General features: G+C 34.8%; 1 protein-coding gene across 1 annotated transcript in view; it reads right to left on the bottom strand.

Annotated features, from left to right (window-relative positions):
* Positions 1–25,494, bottom strand: part of Frmd5 (FERM domain containing) — a 70,785-nt gene that overhangs the window by 23,863 nt on the left and 21,428 nt on the right. The window contains exons 4-8 of the mRNA XM_076478503.1: positions 22,429–22,507; positions 18,764–18,864; positions 16,599–16,722; positions 14,476–14,563; positions 8,446–8,534 (exon numbers count right to left, since the gene is read on the bottom strand). Coding sequence (XP_076334618.1) covers positions 8,446–8,534; positions 14,476–14,563; positions 16,599–16,722; positions 18,764–18,864; positions 22,429–22,507 — 481 coding nt within the window. The remainder of the gene's footprint in view (positions 1–8,445; positions 8,535–14,475; positions 14,564–16,598; positions 16,723–18,763; positions 18,865–22,428; positions 22,508–25,494) is intronic.

Here is a 25,494-nt window from a genome sequence, read left to right as displayed (position 1 = left end):
GTGCAAAGAAGTACAGACAGAACTTCTTTTTTCAAGTTCAGGGGTTATTATTTTATTATTATTTTTTTAATATTGTAGCTATGTAAACCTCAACTCCAGATTCATGCATAAACTGTTTTGCAGTAAACTTATATTGTCTTATAGATGAAAATGAAAAAAGCATTTTGTAGCTAGGTAAATACAAACACCAAAATCATGTCTAGCTTCCACAAAAGAAGTTACCTAAAAGAGATATTAATCAACACACAATAGTTGATCATATAGTTAAAAAATGGATACTTTTACAAAACAATATCCAAAGTAATTGTAGCAAGAAATTTATATCATAAAATAAAGCTCATGATGAAAAACCAGGCTTTCTTACTATTAGATAGAGTGGAATATATTTGAAATAATTTCATGGTAGAAGCAGCTCACAGAAAAGCATTAGAATTATGCTTCATCTGGCTATTTACTTTTATCCTAAATTCACCAAACATTAACTTTGACTTAACTCTCTCACTATGGATTCAGTTTATCCTTAAATTTCCATAATTTAATGTCTAATATATTTTGTTCTTCTTAACAAGTTTTCAGTAAGCATTAAGTCATTTGTACACTAAAGATCAGAATTTTTAATGAAACGTTTTCATAATAATTTCTAATTGAATGTATAGAGTCAAAGTGTTGAATGGTCTGAATGCAGTGATTTTCATATTAAGATTAAAAATACTTTTCTTCATCTGTGAATAACAAACTGTCAAGTTTCATTTGCATAATTTCTCAAACCTCCTAAATAAATTTTAAACGTTTTTTTTTTTTAAATTCATATTTTATCTGTTATTTTCTCTATCTTAACTCTACACGAGATTGGGCATTTTGACTGACCTCATAACTACACACACAAAAAAATCAAAATAAATCTAAATTACCCATTTTTCCTTCCCAGAATGACCAACTTGTAACACGCTTATCATAAGTAGTTTTAAACTTGTAACAGTAGATTTGTACATACATTTTATTGTTTTACTGTCCTTGTTGAACTGTGTTTAAGTAATATTTTTACCATAAAAGTTTAAACCACTTAGCAAACTTCTAGTTCACCAGCTACTTGAGAGTTACTCACAAGCTTACTAGTCATGTTATACACCAGCTACTTGAGAGTTACTCACAAGCTTACTAGTCATGTTATACACCAGCTACTTGAGAGTTACTCACAAGCTTACTAGTCATGTTATACACCAGCTACTTGAGTTACTCACAAGCTTACTAGTCATGTTATACACCAGCTACTTGAGAGTTACTCACAAGCTTACTAGTCATGTTATACACCAGCTACTTGAGAGTTACTCACAAGCTTACTAGTCATGTTATACACCAGCTACTTGAGTTACTCACAAGCTTACTAGTCATGTTATACACCAGCTACTTGAGAGTTACTCACAAGCTTACTCATGTACACCAGCATGTTTATACACCAGCTACTTGAGTTACTCACAAGCTTACTAGTCATGTTATACACCAGCTACTTGAGTTACTCACAAGCTTACTAGTCATGTTATACACCAGCTACTTGAGAGTTACTCACAAGCTTACTAGTCATGCTATACACCAGCTACTTGAGAGTTACTCATAAGCTAACTAGTCATGTTATACACCAGCCACTTGAGAGTTACTCACAAGCTTACTAGTCATGTTATACACCAGCTACTTGAGAGTTACTCACAAGCTTACTAGTCATGTTATACACCAGCTACTTGAGAGTTACTCATAAGCTAACTAGTCATGTTATACACCAGCCTCACAAGCTTACTAGTCATGTTATACACCATCTTCTTGAGAGTTACTCACAAGCTTACTAGTCATGTTATACACCAGCTACTTGAGAGTTACTCAAAGCTTACTAGTCATGTTATACACCAGCTACTTGAGAGTTACTCACAAGCTTACTAGTCATGTTATACACCATCTTCTTGAGAGTTACTCACAAGCTTACTAGTCATGTTATACACCAGCCACTTGAGTTACTCACAAGCTTACTAGTCATGTTATACACCAGCTACTTGAGAGTTATTCACAAGCTTACTAGTCATGTTATACACCAGCCACTTGAGAGTTACTCACAAGCTTACTAGTCATGCTATACACCAGCTACTTGAGAGTTACTCACAAGCTTACTAGTCATGTTATACACCAGCCACTTGAGAGTTACTCACAAGCTTACTAGTCATGCTATACACCAGCTACTTGAGAGTTACTCACAAGCTTACTAGTCATGTTATACACCAGCTACTTGAGTTACTCACAAGCTTACTAGTCATGTTATACACCAGCTATTTGAGAGTTACTCACAAGCTTACTAGTCATGTTATACACCAGCTATTAAAGAGTTACTCAAAGCTTACGAGTCATGTTATCATTAGCTTGCTAGTCATGTTATCATAAGCTTACTAGTCATGTTATCATAAGCTCACCTTGTGAACAATTATAATTTTTTCCTAATCTGAACTAAAATGTTTCTTATTTTTACATGGTAGTTACTTTTACAACAATAAATAGAAAATACACAAGAAATAAATAACTTATCTGGACCCTTTTTTTCTATCAACTGCTAATAAAACTTAACTCTACATTTGTTGTACATTGTTATTACTATGCTAAACAACTTTTTATTCAATTAAACAATAATAATATGCAAAATTCAGATAACATCCTATAATTATGTAACAAGAGCCATTAAAATTTCAGATAACATCCTATAATTATATGACAAGAACCATTAAAAATTCAGATAACATCCTATAATTATATGACAAGAGCCATTAAAAATTCAGATAACATCCTATAATTATGACAAGAGCCATTAAAAATTCAGATAACATCCTATAATTATATGACAAGAGCCATCAAAAATTCAGATAACATCCTATAATTATATGACAAGAGCCATTAAAAATTCAGATAACATCCTATAATTATATGACAAGAGCCATTAAAAATTCAGACAACATCCTATAATTATGACAAGAGCCATTAAAAATTCAGATAACATCCTATAATTATATGACAAGAGCCATAAAAAATTCAGATAACATCCTATAATTATATGACAAGAGCCATTAAAAATTCAGATAACATCCTATAATTATATGACAAGAGCCATTAAAATTCAGATAACATCATATAATAATATGACAAGAGCCATTAAAAATTCAGTTGAGCTCACTGATGCATTTCCAACAGAAACAAAGTTTTAGCTAGAAGCATAGTAGACAAAACTTTGTACAGAAAACAACATAAAAATCATTTCACAGATTAAAACTCTGGCTTTCTGTTGGGTATAAATAATAGTATTAAACATTTGACAGAACTATTAGCAGTTTCTTAAAGTGACACATGGGTATGACAAGAGGGGTCTGATTTTCTATTTTATAGTTCTCTAACCAAATGAGATTGAAAGCTATAAAAATTATGCTTTGCACTAGGATAACTAAATTATAATAAGTAATTCATATTAAAATCTGTACTTCTTGGAGGGGTGATAAATAAATTAACTGTTTGGTTGGTTGGCATCTATTGGCACAAAGCAACTAAATTATGTGCAGCAAACAACTGGTAAAAAAATAAAAGTAAAATTATTAAAATACGTGAAAACACTCAAGTCACAATAGCCCACACATTGGCACATTAGTCCCTTAAAGAAAACAATGAGTTGAACAACTGTGACCAATGCCTAGCCTAGCCAGGACAACTTTCTCCTTCTGATCCTTATAGAAGCAAGAAAGCTAAAGATCAACAGAAGGTATGATCTGGAAAAACTTCTTATCATACTGCTAACCCAAAGTCGACTGCCAACTGGCATGGAGCTGAGCCTTGAATAGAGGACTGTGGTTCATGTATCAGACAGACATGCCTGTGATAGCACCAGAGCAGGAATACTTAGCTGTGGTGTCAGTGAGTTTATTCCCACGAATACTGACATGGCCTGTATGCAGAAGAAGTAGATGATAAAGAAAATTAGGCCAGTTGGTTTTTAATATTGATGAGAACTAACATGAAGAGATTCCAGGAGCAGTAGAGAGCTAAGTGAATCAGTATAAATAGTACAATTTGTGTACTGCACAGCTGCTAGGTGATCCAAGGCAAGAGAAATGGCATAGAAATTGGCAGTGAACACAGAAAGTGTAGAGAAGATCCTACGTGCAACCACCAAACCACAAACAAACCATGGCAGAGCCCACATAGTCATCTAATTTGGAACCATCCATATAAATTGGAATGGAAGGATGGTTCAAAATATGTTTGGCAAATAAACAGAAGTATCTGCCTTCTTCAGATGACTCAAAGAAAAGTCACATTTGTAGATGGTAATAAGCCATGGTTGGATGGGCTGACCAGTGGAGACAGCAACGTCGGCCAAGGACAGACCCAAGTCAGCCAAATGTGCCTAGATACAAAGGCCAAAAGGAACAATGGCAGACCGTCTAATCTTAAAAAGCACAGCCCACTAAAAGCATAACTCCAAGTGGGATGCTGTGCTAAGGATCAAAGTTTCAAAGCATACAGTAACGACAGTTGCAAATGGCAGAGGTGTAGATGAGGTTCATGAGACTCAGTGTACAAACTCAGAATTGGAGAAGTGCAGAAAGACCCTGTGCAGAGATAAAGCCCCTGATGGTGTACAGGGTCCAACACCTTCAAGGCTGAGATTGTGGCAGAGCCATAGACCAGAGACCCATAGTCCAGTTTTGATCAAATGAGAGCATGATAGATCTTTAACATGGAACATTGATTCACTCCCCAAGAGGTGAAAGAGATGAAATGGAGGATGTTCAGTGCTCTAGTACACTTGACGCATAACTGCTTGATGTGTGTAATGAAAATCAGCTTACAGTCAAATACAAGCCAAAAGAGCTTTGCCTCGGGGACCACAGGAAGCATAACTTCTCTGAGACAGAGTTTGGGATTGAGGTGAATACCCCATTGGTGGCAGAAGTGCATGCAAACGGTTTTAGAGAGAGAGAGAGAAGGTAAAACCGTTTGCTGTGGTCTACTTCAATAAACAAATGAGGGCAGTTTGTAGCTGCTGCTCAATAAACCTCATGCTTAATGACTGACATGAGATGTGGAAGTCGTTGACACAGAGTCTGTTTGCAACTGTAAGAGGGAGTTGTCCAAGTTCTTGTAGGAAAGAACAGGAAAGTGTCAAACCGACATAGAGTTGAATTGATGGTCCATTAAAAAATGCTCAATAAAAATGGGCAAATGACTAATGAACCACACATGAGTGGAGGTTTCATAGGATGCCAAACTTCCATATAGTATCATTAGCCTTCTCAAGGTAAAAAATACAGAAACAAGATGTCAATTGAGAAAGGCTCCTTGATTGGCATTTCGATTTGAAACAAGTGGTCCACAGTGGAGCTCCGTCATCAGAACTCACACTGAGTGGATGAGAGGGGACTGTTTTATTCAAGAAACCAAACACAATGAGCATTAACCATTATCTCTAACATCTTACAGATACAGCTCATCAAAGCAATTGGACAGTAGTTTGAAAGAATCTTGAAATCCTTCCCATGCTTAGAAAAAGGAAGGACAATAGCATGAGCCAGGTGGCATTGACCACAGTGAGTCTCCATCAAAATGATAGGAAAATGATCACTGCCCTGTGGGTCACTGTCAACCCCTCAAGAGAAATGAGAGAAAAATGAAGGAAAGAAGACAGAGAGATCAATGGCAGTAAAAGACTGACTAGGTGCATGAAATTAATTAAAATAACCAGTATTGAAGAGAGATAGGTTGTGATCCAAGAGCATACGCTCCAAGGAATGATCCCTCCCATCAATATCAACACCATCCCAGAGAGAAGAATATTCATTAAAATCCCCTAGGATAAAAAAGGGAGAACACAACTGTACAATGAGAGCATCAAGGGCTGATTGATTGCAGCTCTCTTCAGGAGACAGGTAGAGAGAACAAACAATAATGGTATCACCCAAGGAAACAAGAATAGCTATGGCCTCTAAGGGAGTATCGAGAGGCAAAGATAGGGATGGCACATACTGATTGACAAGTAGCATCACCCCCTTCATGTACTCAACCATCACACAATATGTCATTTGTGTACAAAGAAAACTGTCGAAAGATGATTACATTGGCAGGTTTCAGAAACGTTTTCTGTAAAGAGAGGCACACAGCATGAAAAGAAGGAATCAAATCCTATATTAGAATGGAAACCTCGACAGTTCCATTTCATCAATGTGGCCATTTTTATTTACATGGAGAACTGGGTGGAGAACTTTTCAGTTTATGACCATCTCTTTTTATTTATAAGAAGGAGGTCAAAAGACCTCCTTGGATTCTGCCCTGGAATGAGTGGGCAGGTCTATGTCAGTAGAAGTAGAATCCAGCAACTGACTTTGAGAATGAATGATCAATCAACATCTCAAGGCTAGTGAAGATGGGCCCAAGCATATTCCAGAAGGCAGGGGTGAAAGAAGTGGATGGGAGCCATTACTGGAAGGATTGTTCAGTACAGAGATTGGAGCAAATGGTGACTTGTCTACTCTTTTAACCACAGAGGGCAAAAGACTCTTCAACTACTTGGAGAATGACTCTAATGGAGGCATGGAAAGATCTGTCTGCACTCCCACTGTAGCAGTGGAACAGAGTGCAGCAGTATGTGTCCGAGATGGAGTGGTGGACTGAAGCTTTCAAGCCTCGGGGTAAGAAATGTCGTGAACCATTTTCAAATACTGTACTTCTTTTTCCTTTACCCACTGAGGACAAGAATGAAAATAACAAGGGTTAGAGCCACTACAGTTAACATAATGAGGATCTGTTTCACATTCACAGGCATCAAGGTCCTTGTCACCACAACAAGCATTTCAAGCAACCACAACATGATGCCTTCGAATGACACTGTAAACATTTGAGAGGGTTGGGAATATATGGCTGTACCTTGCAATTAAAATTAATGTCTTGATGGTGGCAGATGGTCATGATGATGTAAATGTCAAAATTAGGACATTGGTTGGCAGCATAATTACATCTTTACAAGTTGAGATACACCTCACTGTAGAAACCCCTTGGGCAGAGAAACCACTGAGGATCTCTGACTCAGGGATATTCTTCAAATCCCTCTTAACAATAACTCCTCATGACAATTTCAAAGTAGCATGGGGAGTAACATCAATGGTTATATCCCCAAAGGCCTTCAAATGCAAGAAGAGTTCACAGTGTTTTGGAGTGAATGTTTCCACCAAGATCTCTCAAGAATGTAGCTTTTTTTACTGACTTAGGAGAACCAGCAAGTCCCTCTAATCCCTTCTGAAGAAAATAGGGAGATATTTGCCCTAAAGGTTTGTCTGATAAAGAGTAATATCAGAAAATGAGGTACAGGTGTTGAAGAAGTTAAAGATTGGTGTTAAGAATATCAAGACATGGTTGTTTACTTATGATCTGTTTTTAACCATTTTTTTATTTTGATTTGGTGGATCCATAATAAAGAATGTTTTGGTGCCTACTGATTCTACCCACCATGTAGCCCTATGAGGGATGTGCTGCAATGCCAAAAAAGAACACTGCAGCAATGTCATGATTTCATGAGTGCTATAACCAAACACCAGCATAAGACACAATGTCCACAACACCCATTGAAAATGTCTAACACTGGTACTCTGTTGACCCTAGCCCATGTGGCCAACCAACTGACCTTGGGGGGGCTGCCTGTCTGCAGGAATTCAAGGCCCAAGTGGTGTGTTAGGGTTGGATTCCTCAACCACCAGGATCCTCTCCTCCCATTCACATGTCACCATGCAGGACAGTTGTGAGTGGATGTTTAGATCCCAGAGAAGGTAAACTGCATGTACAGAACCTTTTCTGTTAGGTCCCCTCACCATGTATAGGAATCCACACCAAGGGGGTAGATAAATTAAAGACTGTGCGTTTTCTTAAGGCAAAGCCACATTGGGCAATCTGCTGTGTCCACCGAGGGGATGCTAAAGAGCAAATGTCACAATTCTCATACTTAATGGCAAATGGAGGAGTTTTTCAAATAATGCTCTACAAAATTAAGAACTTAAAACTTATATAAATGTTAAGATTTAGATTATTATATATATTTCTATGTCTTCTTCATATACAATGATAAAAATGTAGTTTAATTAAATTTTTAAGGTAACTCATAACATACACAGAAAAGGAATCCCATAATGAAAGGATCAACTGCAACCATGCATACTGAACAAATAAGACAAATACATTTATATTTAATGTAACACATTCAGCATTAGGTTTATGTATACATGTTTAAAGAAAACTAGCTGATGTAATATCAATTCTGATACACTGTTGAAACTTTTTCTGGCTTAATTGCATGAAAAATTGTTACATACTTTGAATGAACATTTTTAAAAATATGTAAATTTTAATAATTGCTAAAAGTACCAAAGTTTTTCTTACCATTTGAAATAATGAGTTTTCCGGCTACCCAAGAAAGTTGAAATTCCACTATAGTTAATTCCTAGGTACAGTTGGTTTCCTTTGTGATCCTACATTGTAATCAAAAGTTTTTTAAACATACAAGTTCTAGCATGGTTCAAGGAAATAACACCACAAATTTACTGTATTTACAATTTTCCTACACTGAAAGTGTATTTTCAACAGGTACTTTCCTTCTCTAACAAGATTAGCTATTCTCCTTCAGTGCTGTCCTCTATATGCAAACATTTTCTACATGTATGGCACCAATCTTCTGCTTCCTCCTATTGAAATTAAAAGATTTCAACAAGTGTCTCATGCAAATCATTATGCACTACATCCTATCCAATAGAAGCACGACATGCTCATGTGATGCTCCATTCACACTCTTCTACCAAGTTACAATTTTAAATTTTAGCAGATGTCAGCACTGGAAAAAAATGGGGAGGAAGGGTGGGATGTATGAGATGTAAGTGTATATTGGAAATACTATTTCAATTTAGGTAAATTATAACTTCCAATACAGTACAACCTTCATTTCATAAGGTTAACTAGAATCCAACATTGAGGAGGAGGGATCAGTGTCAGGGAACGATAGAAGTACACCCAAACGTGTCTAAAGAATACACCTAACAATGAGAGAAATACATCCAACGATCAGAAGAGGGAAACTGCACCACTTGTGAGCCAGGTATCTTCTTTGCCTATTTGTATGCAACAAAAACCATCACCAATCTACTGATCTGGGAATTGTCATCTGGTATTAAAATTATGTCCATCACATGGAATCAATATGTGCGAGGACTTAAGGTGATTTGTTCACTCAAATCCAAAACCTCAACGTTGGGAACTGACTTCCATGCAAAGATAGAATGAGGACTCCCAATTATAGGGGGTGAACTGCAATTGTAATGGCTCAACTCTAGTAAGTGCGTATTAGGTATAAGGAGGTCACATCATCTTTGAATGTGAAGGTTTGACTCCAGTGGTTGTATAAACAGTGTCAGAAGGCCACATCATCTCGGAGAGAGATGGCTGAAATCCAGGTGTTCTGTAAATGTGATTAGCAGACCATGTTGCAGCCACTACCACACTACTCTCAACTGAATGGTTCTAATCTGTATATTGTGAAACTTATTCAGGAAGGTACCTCCATGGTAAACCAACGCAGCAGCCTAACACTGGAAAGCTGAAAGGACTCTCCTATTCCACTCAAAGAAATGAGGGTGACAGTGTCTGGAGGAACATCATCATTGGAAACAGTGGAAGAGGTGACCATGAAATCCTATTTTGAAAAGCAGACCATACCAAATTATTTACTCACAGCATGGCAAGGATGGGCAACAATCCCTTTCTGATTTTACCCATACAGTTCGTGGGTGGTACAGTTCAGAATGGGTATATTTATGAAGCAATTATCAAAAGGTAAATAACCATCATGCAATCTTGAAAAACACCTCATATTGGCAGCGTGTGTGTGGAGCCATGGACAAGAGTGTGTTATTCAACATGGCTGACATGCAGATTTAAAGAATACCTGGGCACAATTTTCCACAGAGCAGAATCCATTGGGTAAAAAAGAAGAGACTGGCTGCTGAGAAAAAATGAAGAATACTTACCAGTTAAGGTGACACTGAAGTATGTAGAAAGGCCACAGGTGGTAGACAAAATTTTGACAAGGAAAAAACCATGAGATGATGTTGACAATGAGAGATGAATGTGACACGTCAGCATAAAGAAAATCCTGCATTGAATTACAAAGACTAAAAAGCAAGGGAAAGAGTAAGGTGTGGGATCAGATGGAAGGACAACTGGAACAAGTCCAGGAGGAAAAACGGTAGGGAAGAATAAGCCATTCGAACCAAAAGGTGGACCCAATTGGTAGGGAAGGGATGAGATAAAAAAGGAATGCTGAATGCCAAGGTATAAGGAACTAGTATCATGTATTATGTGTGCAAACAAAGTATAAGAGATCCAATAACCAAAACATACACCTCTGGGGTGGTTGCTTCCATGCTGGATGACATGTGCCACTGCCATTAAATTAGTTGAATAAATCATCATCAAACAATATTGGGTGTGAAGAAGGAAACAGTTTAGCACTCAAAATACAGACAGAAGTTCAAGAACAGCTAGATGCAAAGCAATGAAGTCTTTAGACCATGAGACTAAAGTGTCGTTGTGATTAACCCATACTACTCATGCTTGAAGGGAAGTGTTCATAAAAAAACTTAGATCTAAAAAACAGGGAAGGAAGTGGCACACCTGTCACAATATGAGCGTTACCTAGCTACCAATGCAGATAATCTTGCAGAAAAAGTTTGAGAAATGCTCTGTGGGAGGATCATAAATGGGCATGACCAAGGGATTTGGTTTATTTCTTTTGAATTTTGCACAACGCTACATGATGGTTATCTGTGTATGTCTCCCTAAGTTAGCAGTAAAAGAATAGAGGAAGGCAGATAGTAATCATCACACACTGCAAACTCTTGGACTACTCTTTTACCAACAAATAGTATGATTAACTGTCTCTTATAATGCCCCCACGGCTGAAAGGTCAAACATATTTGGTGAAAAAGGATTTGAACCTGCAATCCTCAATTAAGTACCCTAAACACCTGGCTATAGACCAAGAGGGACCATTGATGTCATGGGAGACAAAATCCCCAAAAGTAATAGAACCTGAAGCAGTAAGTGATTGAGCTGAAACAGTGGTGAACTAAAATTCTATTAAAGTAATTTGTTAAGAAGGCACAGCATAACAGATACTGAAGTCTAACAAGACTTCCTATTGGAGAAGATAGTAAGTGAGTCAGAAGAAGAACTCTGAGCTGCCACAGAAAGTAAATCTTAGGTAAGAGTGGCTGATTCAAGTTTGAAAGGAGCCAGCCAGCCACACAGTAATGAAACTGCATTTCCTGAGCATGAAAATGATGTGATAAAGCCTGGACAAAATCAACCAAACACTTAAATGGCAGAAGCAAGTCCACAAGGAATGCCTGAAATTAACCAACGAAAAAGGAGAACAAGAAGTGATATTGTTATATGAAGTAAGCATACTAGAAAATCATAGATAATATTCAAAACTTAGAAGAAAACATCTAATGAAGGGAAAGATGGACTTGAAAGTGAATTTGGATATTGATATGAAGAGAATTAGACAAAAACAAATGATTATCATGCCAATCCCTGGTTATCTTGGATACAATGAAAAGGTGGGAAAAAAACTAGATAGGACAGGGAATAGGTTTAATTGTTCAATGCCAGAGCAAATACCAAACTGCTTTTGACAAGTTCTGGTCTGTCACTGTAGCTTGAGGAGAATGGAAGGAAACAGGAACACAAGAAAGTAGGTGGTGGTTCTTTTTCTGTTACTGAGGGAGGGGAGATGGAGGAAGATGAGGATTCAATGGAGACAAATGACTACAATATTTGTAAGGGTGTAATGTGAGTGGGCCAACAACACCTGAGACCTAATAGTTCCTAGGACTGTACCAAAAACAAAGACACCAAAAAGGAGCCCCACTAATCTCCCCCATTACAGTAAGACTAAATGATCAGCATAAACCTGAATATCAGGAGAGGGGGAAAAATAAAAGTAGTAAGTATGAAGTAGGTGAATAATAATTAAGTAACATAGGGAAAACATCACAAACCAGAGATATGATTCCATAAAGACTGAATAAGATCTAGGAGACCCCACAATTTTGGGATAGTAATGACTGGCAATTCTGGAGATAGCAAAGGGCAGAGAAATTCCTCATCAATCAGCAAAGGCTCAAAAGTGGTAGTGAGAGCTGTGGAGAGAGTTGAGGATAAAGAATAGATCATATTATGTTCAATCTACCATAAGCAAATAAACCTACCATCAGATCATCTACACCTGAGGCCTATAACTCCTAAAGTGGTAACATGAATTTTGGAATTCATAATAATTAAGTTGAATAAATTAAATTAGCTTGAAAATTAACTATTTTGGGAGGAAAACAAAGTCAAACATGCAGTAATAAAGAAAAAAAGAATACGTTCAAACGGAAATGCTGCCAAACAAGAAGTGATAGTTCAGTAGATGAGTGTAGATGGAGCCACGTGCATAAATAGCATATGTTCCTAATGATTAAGAGGTGACCAATGATGATGTGCATAAGGCACATGTATAAATCTTCTATTTCCTACAAGGGGGGAGCAAAAGTCTTGTGGCATGCATTCAAAAAGTATGAATATAGAGGGCAGCACTGAATGAGAGTTAAGTACCATATCAGAATTATTATTAATCTGAGTATATAAATCCTTTTAAAAAGCATTAAGCTAAAATAAAGACAAGCAACCTTCTTTTAAGTGGATATTAAAATGGACAACACATTACACAAATTGCATACAAGCTTTCTAATTGCTAAAAAATAGTTCTTTAATGCTAATATAACATTAATCTTTAAATGCTATTCTATCATATTGAGATATATCCATCTATATAAAGGATATAAAAGTGGCAAATAAACCTGAACCTGTATATACAGTGCTAGAAATGATTATCTAAGGAAAATGGTATAAATTACTACATGAGTGTCTCCCATTTACTGTGTGAGTCAAAACTGTCACGTGTTTATCATTTATACTGTAATTGTTTGTTATTAAACCAGTCATATTGTATAACACCAGTGTAGTTCTTATAAAATTTCCCATAGTCATACTATGTCCAGAAAAAGTAATAGTGTCAATATAATTATGGCTCCCAGGACTAAAATACTGCATAATAAACATTTAGAAATGAAAACTTTGACTGGTTTAGGATACATCACGTAAGAAATTGTATTAAAGATCTACATTTCAGTAGAAGTTGTGTGCATGATTCTACAGAAAATACATCAAACAGGTAGTGTTAATAACAGAAGTGGTCAAGATAATAAAACAATGTGATGTTAAGTATCTCAGAGGGCATTCATGTGACGAATTCTAGACATGTACAAATCTTGTCAGCAAACTTGCTGTAAATACAGGTATGAATGCCACCTAGAAAGCCACAAAATACACATTATCACAAAGGGGACAATAGATAACCAAAACTTTGAAACATGCATCACACCACAAAGCTGGAGACATATTCTTTAAACACATGAATCCAAGTTCAAACTATTATGCAACAATCATTGATAGTTTGTTTGACATAGGTGTCAGTGATCTAAATAAAATTGATGGCACCATAAAATGCCAACAAGAACAAATTAACTTAACTCTGATTGTATAATGTTTTGGTATAAACACATCATCGAATTGTTTTGTCTGCTGTTTCTTTGTGGTTACCTAGCAGATAGCATTTGTTTTGTGATACTCCAGCAACTTTGTACATTATGTAACATAAGTCACTGACAGCAACATCCTTATCTGGCCTAGTAGGTGATTATCTAGAGGAATCCTATAGAAATTGTGAGAAAACAACCAATTATGTGATGACAGCTGTTATCTGAGTAAAACCAAGGTTTATCTGTTTGGTAAAGAGCACACATTTGAGTCAGAATAGATCTATACATAGTTCTACTTGGTTTGAGATGTTACTCAATGAAGTGAAAGTGACTGTCCTGTGTCCACACAAATTCACATTCTGTTTTATTTCTTTGCTTTGTATATAATAATAATTGTCTTCCACCATACATCACTTGTGTAGTTTGTTTAACCTTAAATGCAGTTGTTCAGTCTAATTCATATTTACCTCACAATCCCAATGAAATGGAATTATCTGTTACTTGTCTGAGAATGCCATAACATTAAAACAAGATGTAATGCTTTGTTTAAAGCAACGGAATTAGTTACAAAACATCAGCGTATTAAAGAGCCTGATGAATGTTCTGTGGCAATTCGTTAAATATCAAATTCACCATCTAGTTATCTTTACTTGTTCTTTGTAACTCTTATGCATGTATCATCTGTGTGCTTCCATAATAATTTGAAACACTGTAAATTTCTGTCTAAAGATTCAATCATATTCCAAACAATTCTACCTTACAAGTTACTCACCTTTACAGGGTGAGGATCAATTCCGTACGTATCCAGCTGACAAGCTTTATGCAAAAAGTTCATCTCTGCAACAGCTGGAACCAAACCACTGACCACAAGATATAAAGCATTATAACATATGACATGATATGCATTATTGACTTCTATTACAGCACCATTTCCTTGATATTGATTATGTTAGCTGCAGTGTTTGATACAGCTTAGAAACAACTATTAAGATAGTAAATGCATGTTCGTTGTATTACTGAACCAAGTTTAACACAGCAAGGCTACTGTTCATGAGATAAACAATATTTCACTGTGTTACATATCTATATCAGTTAGCTTTATTATGTTACTATTCCAATAGCCTTGTTTCATGGAGTAAAACTAAAATTTACAGAAATCATTACTGCTATAACAGATAATGTGTCTGGAAAGCTGGAGGTAGGAATATTGGCAAATTGTAATTTTAAATTAAAGATTTGTTATGCAAACAAATATAAAACATTTTAAATATTCTAATAAGCCACTGTTTTAAAAATAAAACAAAAAAATAACTTCTGTTCAAAGCCTCCAACTTGACTATGTTACATCATGTTACCATTAACTCTCTACACAGACTCAGTCAATTTGATGAACCACATGGCCTTACTGTGGTCTTATAAAGTCTTTATAGATTTAGTACTTTTCAACTTTCAATATATTGTGTATATCTATATAAAATTTGACATTATTTTGGTTAACATTATAAGTCTTTCATATACAAAAATCACATTTTTCAGTGAAGTATTTCAAATAAATTGAAAATATTTGTCTGTGAATATAGCGAATATACGTTTTTGATAGACCATGTATAAACTGATTTTCGTGTTAAGATTTAAAATACTTTTCTTCATTTCAAAAATCTCAGGTTTGATTTGTTTAACTTTTAAAACCTCCTAAGTACATTTCAGATGTTTGTTTTCAGCAAAACTTTATATTTTATCTATTATTTTCTCTACCTTTACTCTACACAACATTGGTCAATCTGACCAACCTTGTAACCACCAAAACAAATCTAAATATTCCTTTTTCTTTTTCTAGAATGACTTCAAATAAAAAGATGAAACTAAATTCATCTATTCTAAGTAAATTTAAAGCTGTACCAGTACACATATATTTGTAATTATTTTTTTTTATTTTACTACTTTATTGAAGTGTGCCTAACTACTATTCTTGTGCATTAAAGAATATTCATCTTGATAGAGTTAATATTATTCTTGGCTTTTGTCAGTTAAAACATTTAGCACCACACACATAGTATTTTAAAATTTATATTAGTTCTGATTATTATACTTGGCTTACTATTGATAACTTCCTATTAAGCTCAGTATAATGCTCACCCTATTATTCCTGTTATTCACAGGTAAAAATATAAACCTCATATATACTTATATGACTTCAACACCAAAAACATTGAGATACTTGAGTAAGTTGCTAGCTCTATTATTTAGACAATAATGCCACAAAACAGTAGTAAAATAGTATTAAAAATATACACACATGATTATTTGATGGTTTGTATACATACATTTTATAAAGAACACACCATATTTTGACATATAAAGGAAAGAGAATACGATAAAGCAGAAACTACATACCTTGGATATTTTTTTGCTTCAAACAACTATGCAAGACCATTTCACATTATGTACACATAAAAATATAAAAAAGAGTAGTTTTAAACTAGGTATAAATCTACAGGTTTATATGTGAGTGTCAAATGAAATGACATTTTCACCATAATAACAGCATTTCACTGAGATATGTCAAAATTCAGTTTCATAATTCAAGTGTACTTCTTTACATTAAGTAACACATTCATAATAAAGGAAGATTTGATTAATTAACATAAGTATTTCACGATAAAATCACAACATCAACATAATGTGAATTTATTACTACAGATAATACAAAAACAATAAATATTTGTTAACAACAAAATCTTAACGGTACATGATATGGTTAATTACAAAATAGATAAACTCAGTAAAGAGTCCAAATTATTGTTGAAAACTTGTTTACATCTATTTAAAATATATACTAGCAGTAGTCATTTTGGGAATAGCAGCATCAAATATCAGAATATAATTAAAACAAACCTCAACTGAGTCTGATGTATTTCTGCTATTTTTTCCTCAAGACGAGTAGTTTGTTTCAAGAAAAGCTTGAAATCTGCAACATAGTTCCCAAAGTGTTCATCTGGGTCGTAGTCTCCTAATTCAGCTAATAACAGTAAAATAAAATATCATGCAAAGATATAAACAACAATGTAAAGCCAATCTCACACAAACATGAAAATCATGTGATAATACACTTGTAATGAAAGAAAATATTATAAATAAAATTCAAGACTTATTGACATTGCTTTAATAAAGAAATAGAGCAAATTCTTACACAGGTGTTGATCATATGTATAATGCTAGCTTGTCAATAAGGGTTTGGTTGATTTTACCAAATGTGTGACCTCTTTTTACCCATTTAGACTTTATAGCTGTGGTACTACTAACTTTTAATGTAGTAAGTATATCTTTACAAAATTTGGCAAGCCTCACTCAGTAAACATTATAAGTCTTTCACATGCAAAATAATTCACTATTTTTAATGAAGTAGTTTAAATATACTAAAAAAACTAGTTTACATACAAAGTAATATATACATCAAAATCTGTTGTTAAGATTTAGTAATAGGTTGGTAGATACATCATTGTGTGGTTTTTGTAATACATGTGAAGTAAGCTGCTATATAACTAGAATTTTGTTGAAGTGATTTAGTAAAGGTAGGAATACATATATTGACTGTTATTGTTCAAAATGTTTGACATTTACGCCATTGTACAAAACATACACCTAAAGGAAGAGGGACTGGATTGCATGTATTGTTTTAAAAAAATGTTGAAGAGACATCGTTTGCTATCAATAAACAGTTTGTACAAGAATTTACCAGCTCCAATTTCATAACATTTTGAGAGCTTTAATGCCTTGTTTCTAGTTCCAACACCCTATTCATATTGATTAATGTCAAATAAAACTCATTTAAAAAAAATTGTCATTTCATATGTGTGCTCTCATATGAGTGTGGAGGTCATAAGAAATAAAGTTGTGTATGTTTGTGAAAGATGGAACTCATGAGTGTTCCCTGATCTTCAAAACAGTTATACACTGAACTTTATTAGGTTTGAATAATGGATAAACAATAAATTACTGTAGGTATATATTACTCTGTACTTCAGTTTCAAGTTTCTGTACAGACTTACTTACAGATTTTTGCAACCTGTATTTTTTGAAAACAAACGTTAGAAAATACAAACATGAGGACAACAAAGTATGTGCCATAGTTGAGCTTGTATTGTGCCTCATGTGCACCACATGGGTCTTGCATGCTACTTGCTATCAGCCATTCAAACTGAGCTGTAGTTGATGTCTAATTATGTGCATGACAGTGATTGGTTGGTTTTTCTCTCTGTGGCTACTGCAGGTTGTTGCCTTGCATCAATTCTGTACATGAAAATCATTTATGGATATTTGCTATCACTTTCTTGACTTATTACACAAGATATTAAGTACGTTGTTCACCACAGTCCTTGAATTGTCTGAGCCACTTTATGAGGAATTAATCTCAGTTTTTATATATAAAGTCAATAATTTTTGAATCAGCAGTACAAGACAAGTTAGCATTCATGACTTCACCAAAATACAACTCAGAAATAAATTTCAATGATAAAACAAGTAAAACACATTTAACAAAATTATTTTTTTTCACAATAACAAAGAAGATTCTACAATATTACTGAAAGTTTAAAACAGAGAAAAATACATTCACAATATTTTATGATATTTTCACTTAATAATAAAGTTTATTTGTTAGTTACACGTACAAAGCTTTTTGAGTTCAACTAAACAGACACCACTAATATATTTGTAGTTGTTACAATACCTAACGACTGCAGAGTAATTCTGTATTTTACTACTTGTGCTATAACTTACAGACATATTCCAACAGCATGGATGAGACTTGTTTAAAAAAACGAACATACTAAAGCTACTGACTAGAGTTTCTAATTTCTGGCAAAGAATAATACAAATGTAAAAAGTCTATAAACCTAGAGTATTAGAACAAAGTTGCCATTTCTTCACCAGATAGACTATATTCTGATTAATTTAATGAATATTCTGTGAAAAGTAAGAAAAGAGTGTTTAATTGTTAAGAAGTTTCATTCATGTTGAGAAAACACTATTTTAACAAGCTAAGTGCAGCCCATACTTACACTGAACAATATAAGCACCCAAGAGGGCAGCACTGTCAGCCTGAGAACAGTAGAGCCTTCCATGAAGAAGATCTCGACGAAGCTGGAGAAACATCTGGTATCTGTATGTAAGAAGGCAAAGAGAAACATCTGTTATCTGTGTATGTAATAAGGTAAAGAGAAACATATGGTATGTTTATGTAAGGATGTAAAGAGAAACATGGTATCTGTATGTAAGAATGTAAAGAGAGGCATACGGTACTTGTATGTAAGAAAGTAAAGAGAAACATATGGTATCTATACTTCAGAAGATAAAGTCAACACTCAAATTACACTTTATTTAAGTACACGTGAAAGAGGCATTTACATATTTCTTTAACATAAATGAAAGTGTCAAAAGTTAATTTTACCAACATGTAAAAACTTAAGTTATTTTTATCCTCTTAACATATTAACGTGTAAAAATAAAAAAAAACAGTAGGTAAATGATGCACAAAAATAGATAATGAAAACCAGACTGAACAAGAATTTGTTTAAAGTTACCAACACAAAACATTTGTGTACAAGTAAATACAATAATAAATTTTATAGTTATTCCTGAATGGGGTCAAAGTGCAAGTGCTATGACCTTTTACAGATTATTATCCAACATGGTGTTGTGTGTTTGATGTTACAGTTTATAACTATTCATCAGACCCTACATTGGTAATTCAGCCATACTTCTCAACTTCTCAGTAAACACCAGATACAGTGACATTTAAACAACAACAAAAAGTAGATTTCTATTTTGGAAGTTCTAGAAATTATGCAAGTAGAATGTGCAAACTGTTAGATGGACAGAAGTATTTTTATACTTCACATAAACATTTTCTTAAATCCTAACTTTAATGAGTCAAATTGGCTTCACTAATAAATTTATATAAATATATTTTTATTCTTATTTTACTTGTGAAAGCAATCACCTACCCACAACTGTTTGCATGCAGTGAAGGGTGATATAGATGTGGGATGTTATGGGCTAGAGCACCCACATGTCGCTCTTCTAATTTCTAATCTTCTTATGCGACACTAGCAAATTGAAGATTAGAACTTATAGATAGTGTATCCCCACAGCAATGTGGGTCTTACTTCTTCAGTCACCTCCAAAAGCTAGGATACATTTTATAATCCCATGTTGTAGTTTGTACCCTGGGATCTTTTTTTAAAAAAATGCAGCATATTTATTTTGCTTAATTTTAATGTGTTTTGTTTTGCTTTAAAGATTTATAGTTATAATATACACTGCTGGCCAAAATCTTAAGGCCAATGAACATAAATAAAAAATATGCATTTTGTGTTGTTAGACTCAACCACTCATTTGAGTCGAGCTTCAAAAGATGAAAATAAGAAAAGGAAAAATAAAAATAAAAAACGTTTTTAGGATTTAACAGAGAAAATGTGACCACTATGAAATTAGCCTAAATACTAGCTGGTCAAAAGTTTAAGACCATACTGAACTGAAGTGTTAATCTGTAAACACATAACAAAATGTAGTCATTTGTGTTCAAGCATTGTCAACATCTCCCACTGACATCTCCTGTGTTACATTGGGTAAAAACATGGCAAAGGCTAAAACGTTGACAGAGTATGAACGTGGCAGAATTGTCGAGCTGCAAAAGCAAGGTCTCTCTCAACGTGCTATCGCTGGTGAGATTGAGCAAAGTAAAACTGCTGTTGCAAATTTCTTAAAAGACCCTGAAGGATACAGAATGAGAATTTCAAGTGGTTGGCCCAAGAAAATTTCACTGGCGTTGAGCAGGAGGATTTGATGGGTTGTCTGGCAAGACACAAGCCAATTCTCGAACTAAATTAAGGCCCTTACAGATGCAGAATGCAGCTCAAGAACAACAAGACGGCATCTACGAGAGAAAGGCTTTAAAAACCATAAACGTCGTCAAAGACCACTCCTCATTCCACACCATGAAACAGCTCGTTTAAACTTTGCTGAGAAGCACCAAACATGGGATGTAGAAAAGTGGATGAAGGTTTTGTTCTTTGATGAGAAAAATTTAACCTGGATGGTCCAGATGGCTTCCAATGTTACTGGCACGATAATGATATCCCACCAGAGACATTATCTACACGACACAGAGGAGGAGGTTCCATCATGATCTGTGATGCTTTCTCCTTCCATGGAACAATGGAGCTTCAGGTTATACAGGGGTGTCAAACAGCAGCTGGCTACATTGGCATGTTGGAGATAGTATCCTTATTGATTGAAGGCCCTCGCTTATGTGGAAATGACTGGATCTTTCAGCAGGACAATGCTGCAATCCACAATGCCCACAGGACAAAGGACTTTTTCATGGCAAATAACGTGATTCTTTGGGACTATCCAGCGTATTCACCCGAATTGAACCCCATTGAAAATGTTTGGGGATGGATGGCAAGGGAAGTCTATAAAAATGGACGTCAGTTCCAAACAGTGCATGATCTTCGTGAAGCCATCTTCACCACTTGGAATAACATTCCAGCCAGCCTTCTGCAAACGCTTATATCGACCATTCCAAAGTTAATGTTTGAAGCTATTTGCATGACGGCCGTGCAACTCACTACTTTACACCTCTTGTTGGGCATTTCCTACCCTGTTTAGGACTTACTTTTGGTATGGTCTTAAACTTTTGACCAGCTAGTATTTAGGCTAATTTCATAGTGCTCACATTTTCCATATTAAATGCTAAAAAAGTTTTTTATTTTTATTTTGCCTTTTCTTATTTTCATCTTTCAAAGCTCTACTCAAATAAGTGGTTGAGTCTAACAACACAAAATGCATATTTTTTCTTTATGTTCGTTGGCCTTAAGATTTTAGCCAGCAGTGTATACAATTTTTTTTAATACATGTGACTTTTTGTGTACAACTGACTTGTATATTTTATAAAAGCCTACCACATGTTGGAAAGATACCTGCAGTAGTTTTGGAATGATAGCTATTATTATTTTTCTGCTATAAACTCAATGCACAATGGGTTAGCTACTACAGAATGCCATACTAGTTTAGTATGTTTAACTGTGGTTTAACTTGTATAGGATCACAGTCACCTCATACTAATAATGTTGTTTTACTTTAAACTCACAACTGGTAACAAATCTGTTACTTATGATCATATTGGCATCATAATTGATTTTTTTTTAATTTACTTTTTCTAAATTTTCAGAGAAATACAGGGCTTTTGCAATGTTAAAACACTGGCTTAAACTGCCCTTTCTGAGAAAAAATAGTTGGAACCCTTTACAGCAATTTTTCAGCAGTGTACATTATATATGAATGCACAACACAATACTATAAAAAATATTAGTGAAACCAAGAATACATATTCAACCTTTTAACTGAATGACTTTTATAACCAAGGATATAAAAATTCTTACATTCACCTCCACTTTACAACACTAACTTATTGACTTTGTTACTACAATACTAATCAATACATAGGGGAAGTTTATAGAGATTTTTCAAAGTTTTATGGATTTTACAGAAAAAATAAAAATTATGGTCTGAGATGCACTTACATTAATTGTATACATTTAATGAACGTTTCTGCACAAAACATAGCATAATAAATGTTCAGTGTCAATTTATGCTCAGTTTCAGTTTCAACAGTTTGATATTAAGTTAATAAAACAGTAGAAAAACAAGGTTTGTAATTTACCGTGTGATCTCTTCCTTGATTTTGTGAGGTTCGGGTGAATAAAATTTGACTCGGAAACAAAAAATAATTGGTTGCAAACCTGCGAACAAAGATCAGTCTCATCAGTTAAACAATTTTGAATTGGTTGTGTTAATATCAAATGAGAGGTTATCTATAACTTGGGCTAGGAAAATTTTAGAAACAATAATTATTAATATAAAAATAATACCACAACTACCAATATGATCATTCTAAATGAATTATTTTATACTCACTTCAAAAGAAAAAGCCATAAAAAACTGACTAATCCAAAACTTTCTTCAAAACTAAATAACAATATAATATAACCACACCAAATATTCAAACAACAAATCGCACGAAAAACCTGTAACAATATTTACCACAGACTAGATATCACTACATGGTCTCAACAATACAAACAGTAGTTACAACTGGAGAAAAAAATTTAAAATATAGTATTCAACTTAAGTTTCTTTGCAAAGTATTTATTTAATATACAAAAAATAAGTTACAAATTGTGCAAGTCTTCTTTTAACCATACTACATGAAACGAGTGTAACAACATAGAATATGAACAAAAAGAACAGGTTAGGTGAAAATCATGCACACAGGTGACAAACTGAATTGTTCATATCTTACCAGTCAGTTACTACTTTACAACTATATCTTTATTAAAATAAAACCTTTTAAAACTTTCATTTACTCATATGCAATAAGGTTTTACAGCAGTAATCTATACCTTCCATTGATTCTTGATCACTCTATAGCTTATAACTGCCTAATTAAGATACTGAATTATTTCAGATGATACACCTGCTGTATCCTACACAGAAGTGGTTAGATCAAGGAGGGATATATATTCCCTTGAATATGAAATGAGTATGACCTTCCACATGGATAATTACAACTGACAGTTATTAAAATTGAAATGTGACTAAAGTACGTTACCAAACAATTCTTCTGATCCTTGTTTTATACACAAACAGTATTTTCCTGCTCAAGCATCAACAAAAACTTAGAAAGTTTGACAAGCACGTGAAAGGACAAAACTGGGTTCTTGTTGTTCTGTATGCACAACTGTGCTAACTCTTGTTGATGTCAGTAATTAGTACCTGATTTATCCAGTGCAAAATTTATATTATTCCATTATCTGCAGAATGTATAGAATATCTGTCAAACATTGGTTTACCTGTGTACTAAGTATGTTCAAATTTAATGAAGCAAAACAAGCTCATATCCTTTAATATGGTTCATAACAAACAAATTACTAATTCATTAAATAAAAATAAAATTACAAATAATATTTTTTTCTAAATACTCCTTTGGTACAGTGCATAAAACAGTTTCTACTTTCTAATTTGATTATATTTCTTTTCAAAAACTATTTTCATAAATATTGGATATTGGGAAGGTTTTTAATATGATATTTGTGGAAGTATTTAACTAAGTATGAGAAATATATTTTATAAGTTATATATAATATACAAAGTAAAATTATGTTATTATGATGTAATTTCAATATTCATAATTAAACAATAGCAGCTTTTGGTTGTTTATTAAAGCAAACAGGCATTAAAAAACTATTCTACTTTAGTTTCACAAAGACCGGTGAAATGATACAAAGACAATGCACATGTGTATAAAAATGTATCGCTGTTCTGTTTTATGGTGATCTTTTGTTTATATCACTCATGAAGTACGATAAATAGCAGCAACTATTTGCTTTCACTTCTGTCAACAAAGCTTTACCTGGTAATAAGTTTAGTAAGAAGGAATGATTTAACTATTTCAACATTCCATTATGTGTACGATTAACGGAAAGTGTGCGGGAGAAAATTTGATAAGTATTTGAAGATGAATTGTCCAGTAGTATTTTGTTCTGTCTAAAGAATGAGTTTCATCTCTGGTCCAGTATGAAGTGACAGTCAGGGTCCCTCCAGTATGAAGTGACAGTCAGGGTCCCTCCAGTATGAAGTGACTGTCAGGGTCCCTCCAGTATGAAGTGACAGTCAGGGTCCCTCCAGTATGAAGTGACAGTCAGGGTCCCTGGCTTAAAATCACACTAACACCAAGTCAGAGTTTCATCTCTGGTCCAGTATGAAGTGACAGTCAGGGTCCCTCCAGTATGAAGTGACAGTCAGGGTCCCTGGCTTAAAATCACACTAACACCAAGTCAGAGTTTCATCTCTGGTCCAGTATGAAGTGACAGTCAGTGTCCCTGGCTTAAAATCACACTAACACCAAGTCAGAGTTTCATCTCTGGTCCAGTATGAAGTGACAGTCAGGGTCCCTGGCTTAAAATCACACTAACACCAAGTCAGAGTTTCATCTCTGGTCCAGTATGAAGTGACAGTCAGGGTCCCTGGCTTAAAATCACACTAACACCAAGTCAGAGTTTCATCTCTGCTCCAGTATGAAGTGACAGTCAGGGTCCCTGGCTTAAAATCACACTAACACCAAGTCAGAGTTTCATCTCTGGTCCAGTATGAAGTGACAGTCAGGGTCCCTGGCTTAAAATCACACTAACACCAAGTCAGAGTTTCATCTCTGCTCCAGTATGAAGTGACAGTCAGGGTCCCTGGCTTAAAATCACACTAACACCAAGTCAGAGTTTCATCTCTGGTCCAGTATGAAGTGACAGTCAGGGTCCCTCCAGTATGAAGTGACAGTCAGGGTCCCTGGCTTAAAATCACACTAACACCAAGTCAGAGTTTCATCTCTGCTCCAGTATGAAGTGACAGTCAGGGTTCTGGCTTAAAATCACACTAACACCAAGTCAGAGTTTCATCTCTGCTCCAGTATGAAGTGACAGTCAGGGTCCCTGGCTTAAAATCACACTAACACCAAGTCAGAGTTTCATCTCTGGTCCAGTATGAAGTGACAGTCAGGGTCCCTGGCTTAAAATCACACTAACACCAAGTCAGAGTTTCATCTCTGCTCCAGTATGAAGTGACAGTCAGGGTCCCTGGCTTAAAATCACACTAACACCAAGTCAGAGTTTCATCTCTGGTCCAGTATGAAGTGACAGTCAGGGTCCCTGGCTTAAAATCACACTAACACCAAGTC

This window comes from Tachypleus tridentatus, chromosome 13, assembly GCF_004210375.1.
Source record: "Tachypleus tridentatus isolate NWPU-2018 chromosome 13, ASM421037v1, whole genome shotgun sequence".
Lineage (NCBI taxonomy): Eukaryota > Metazoa > Arthropoda > Merostomata > Xiphosura > Limulidae > Tachypleus > Tachypleus tridentatus.
The sequence above is the reverse complement of the archived record's forward strand: the minus strand, read 5'-3'. Positions and strand labels throughout refer to the sequence as shown.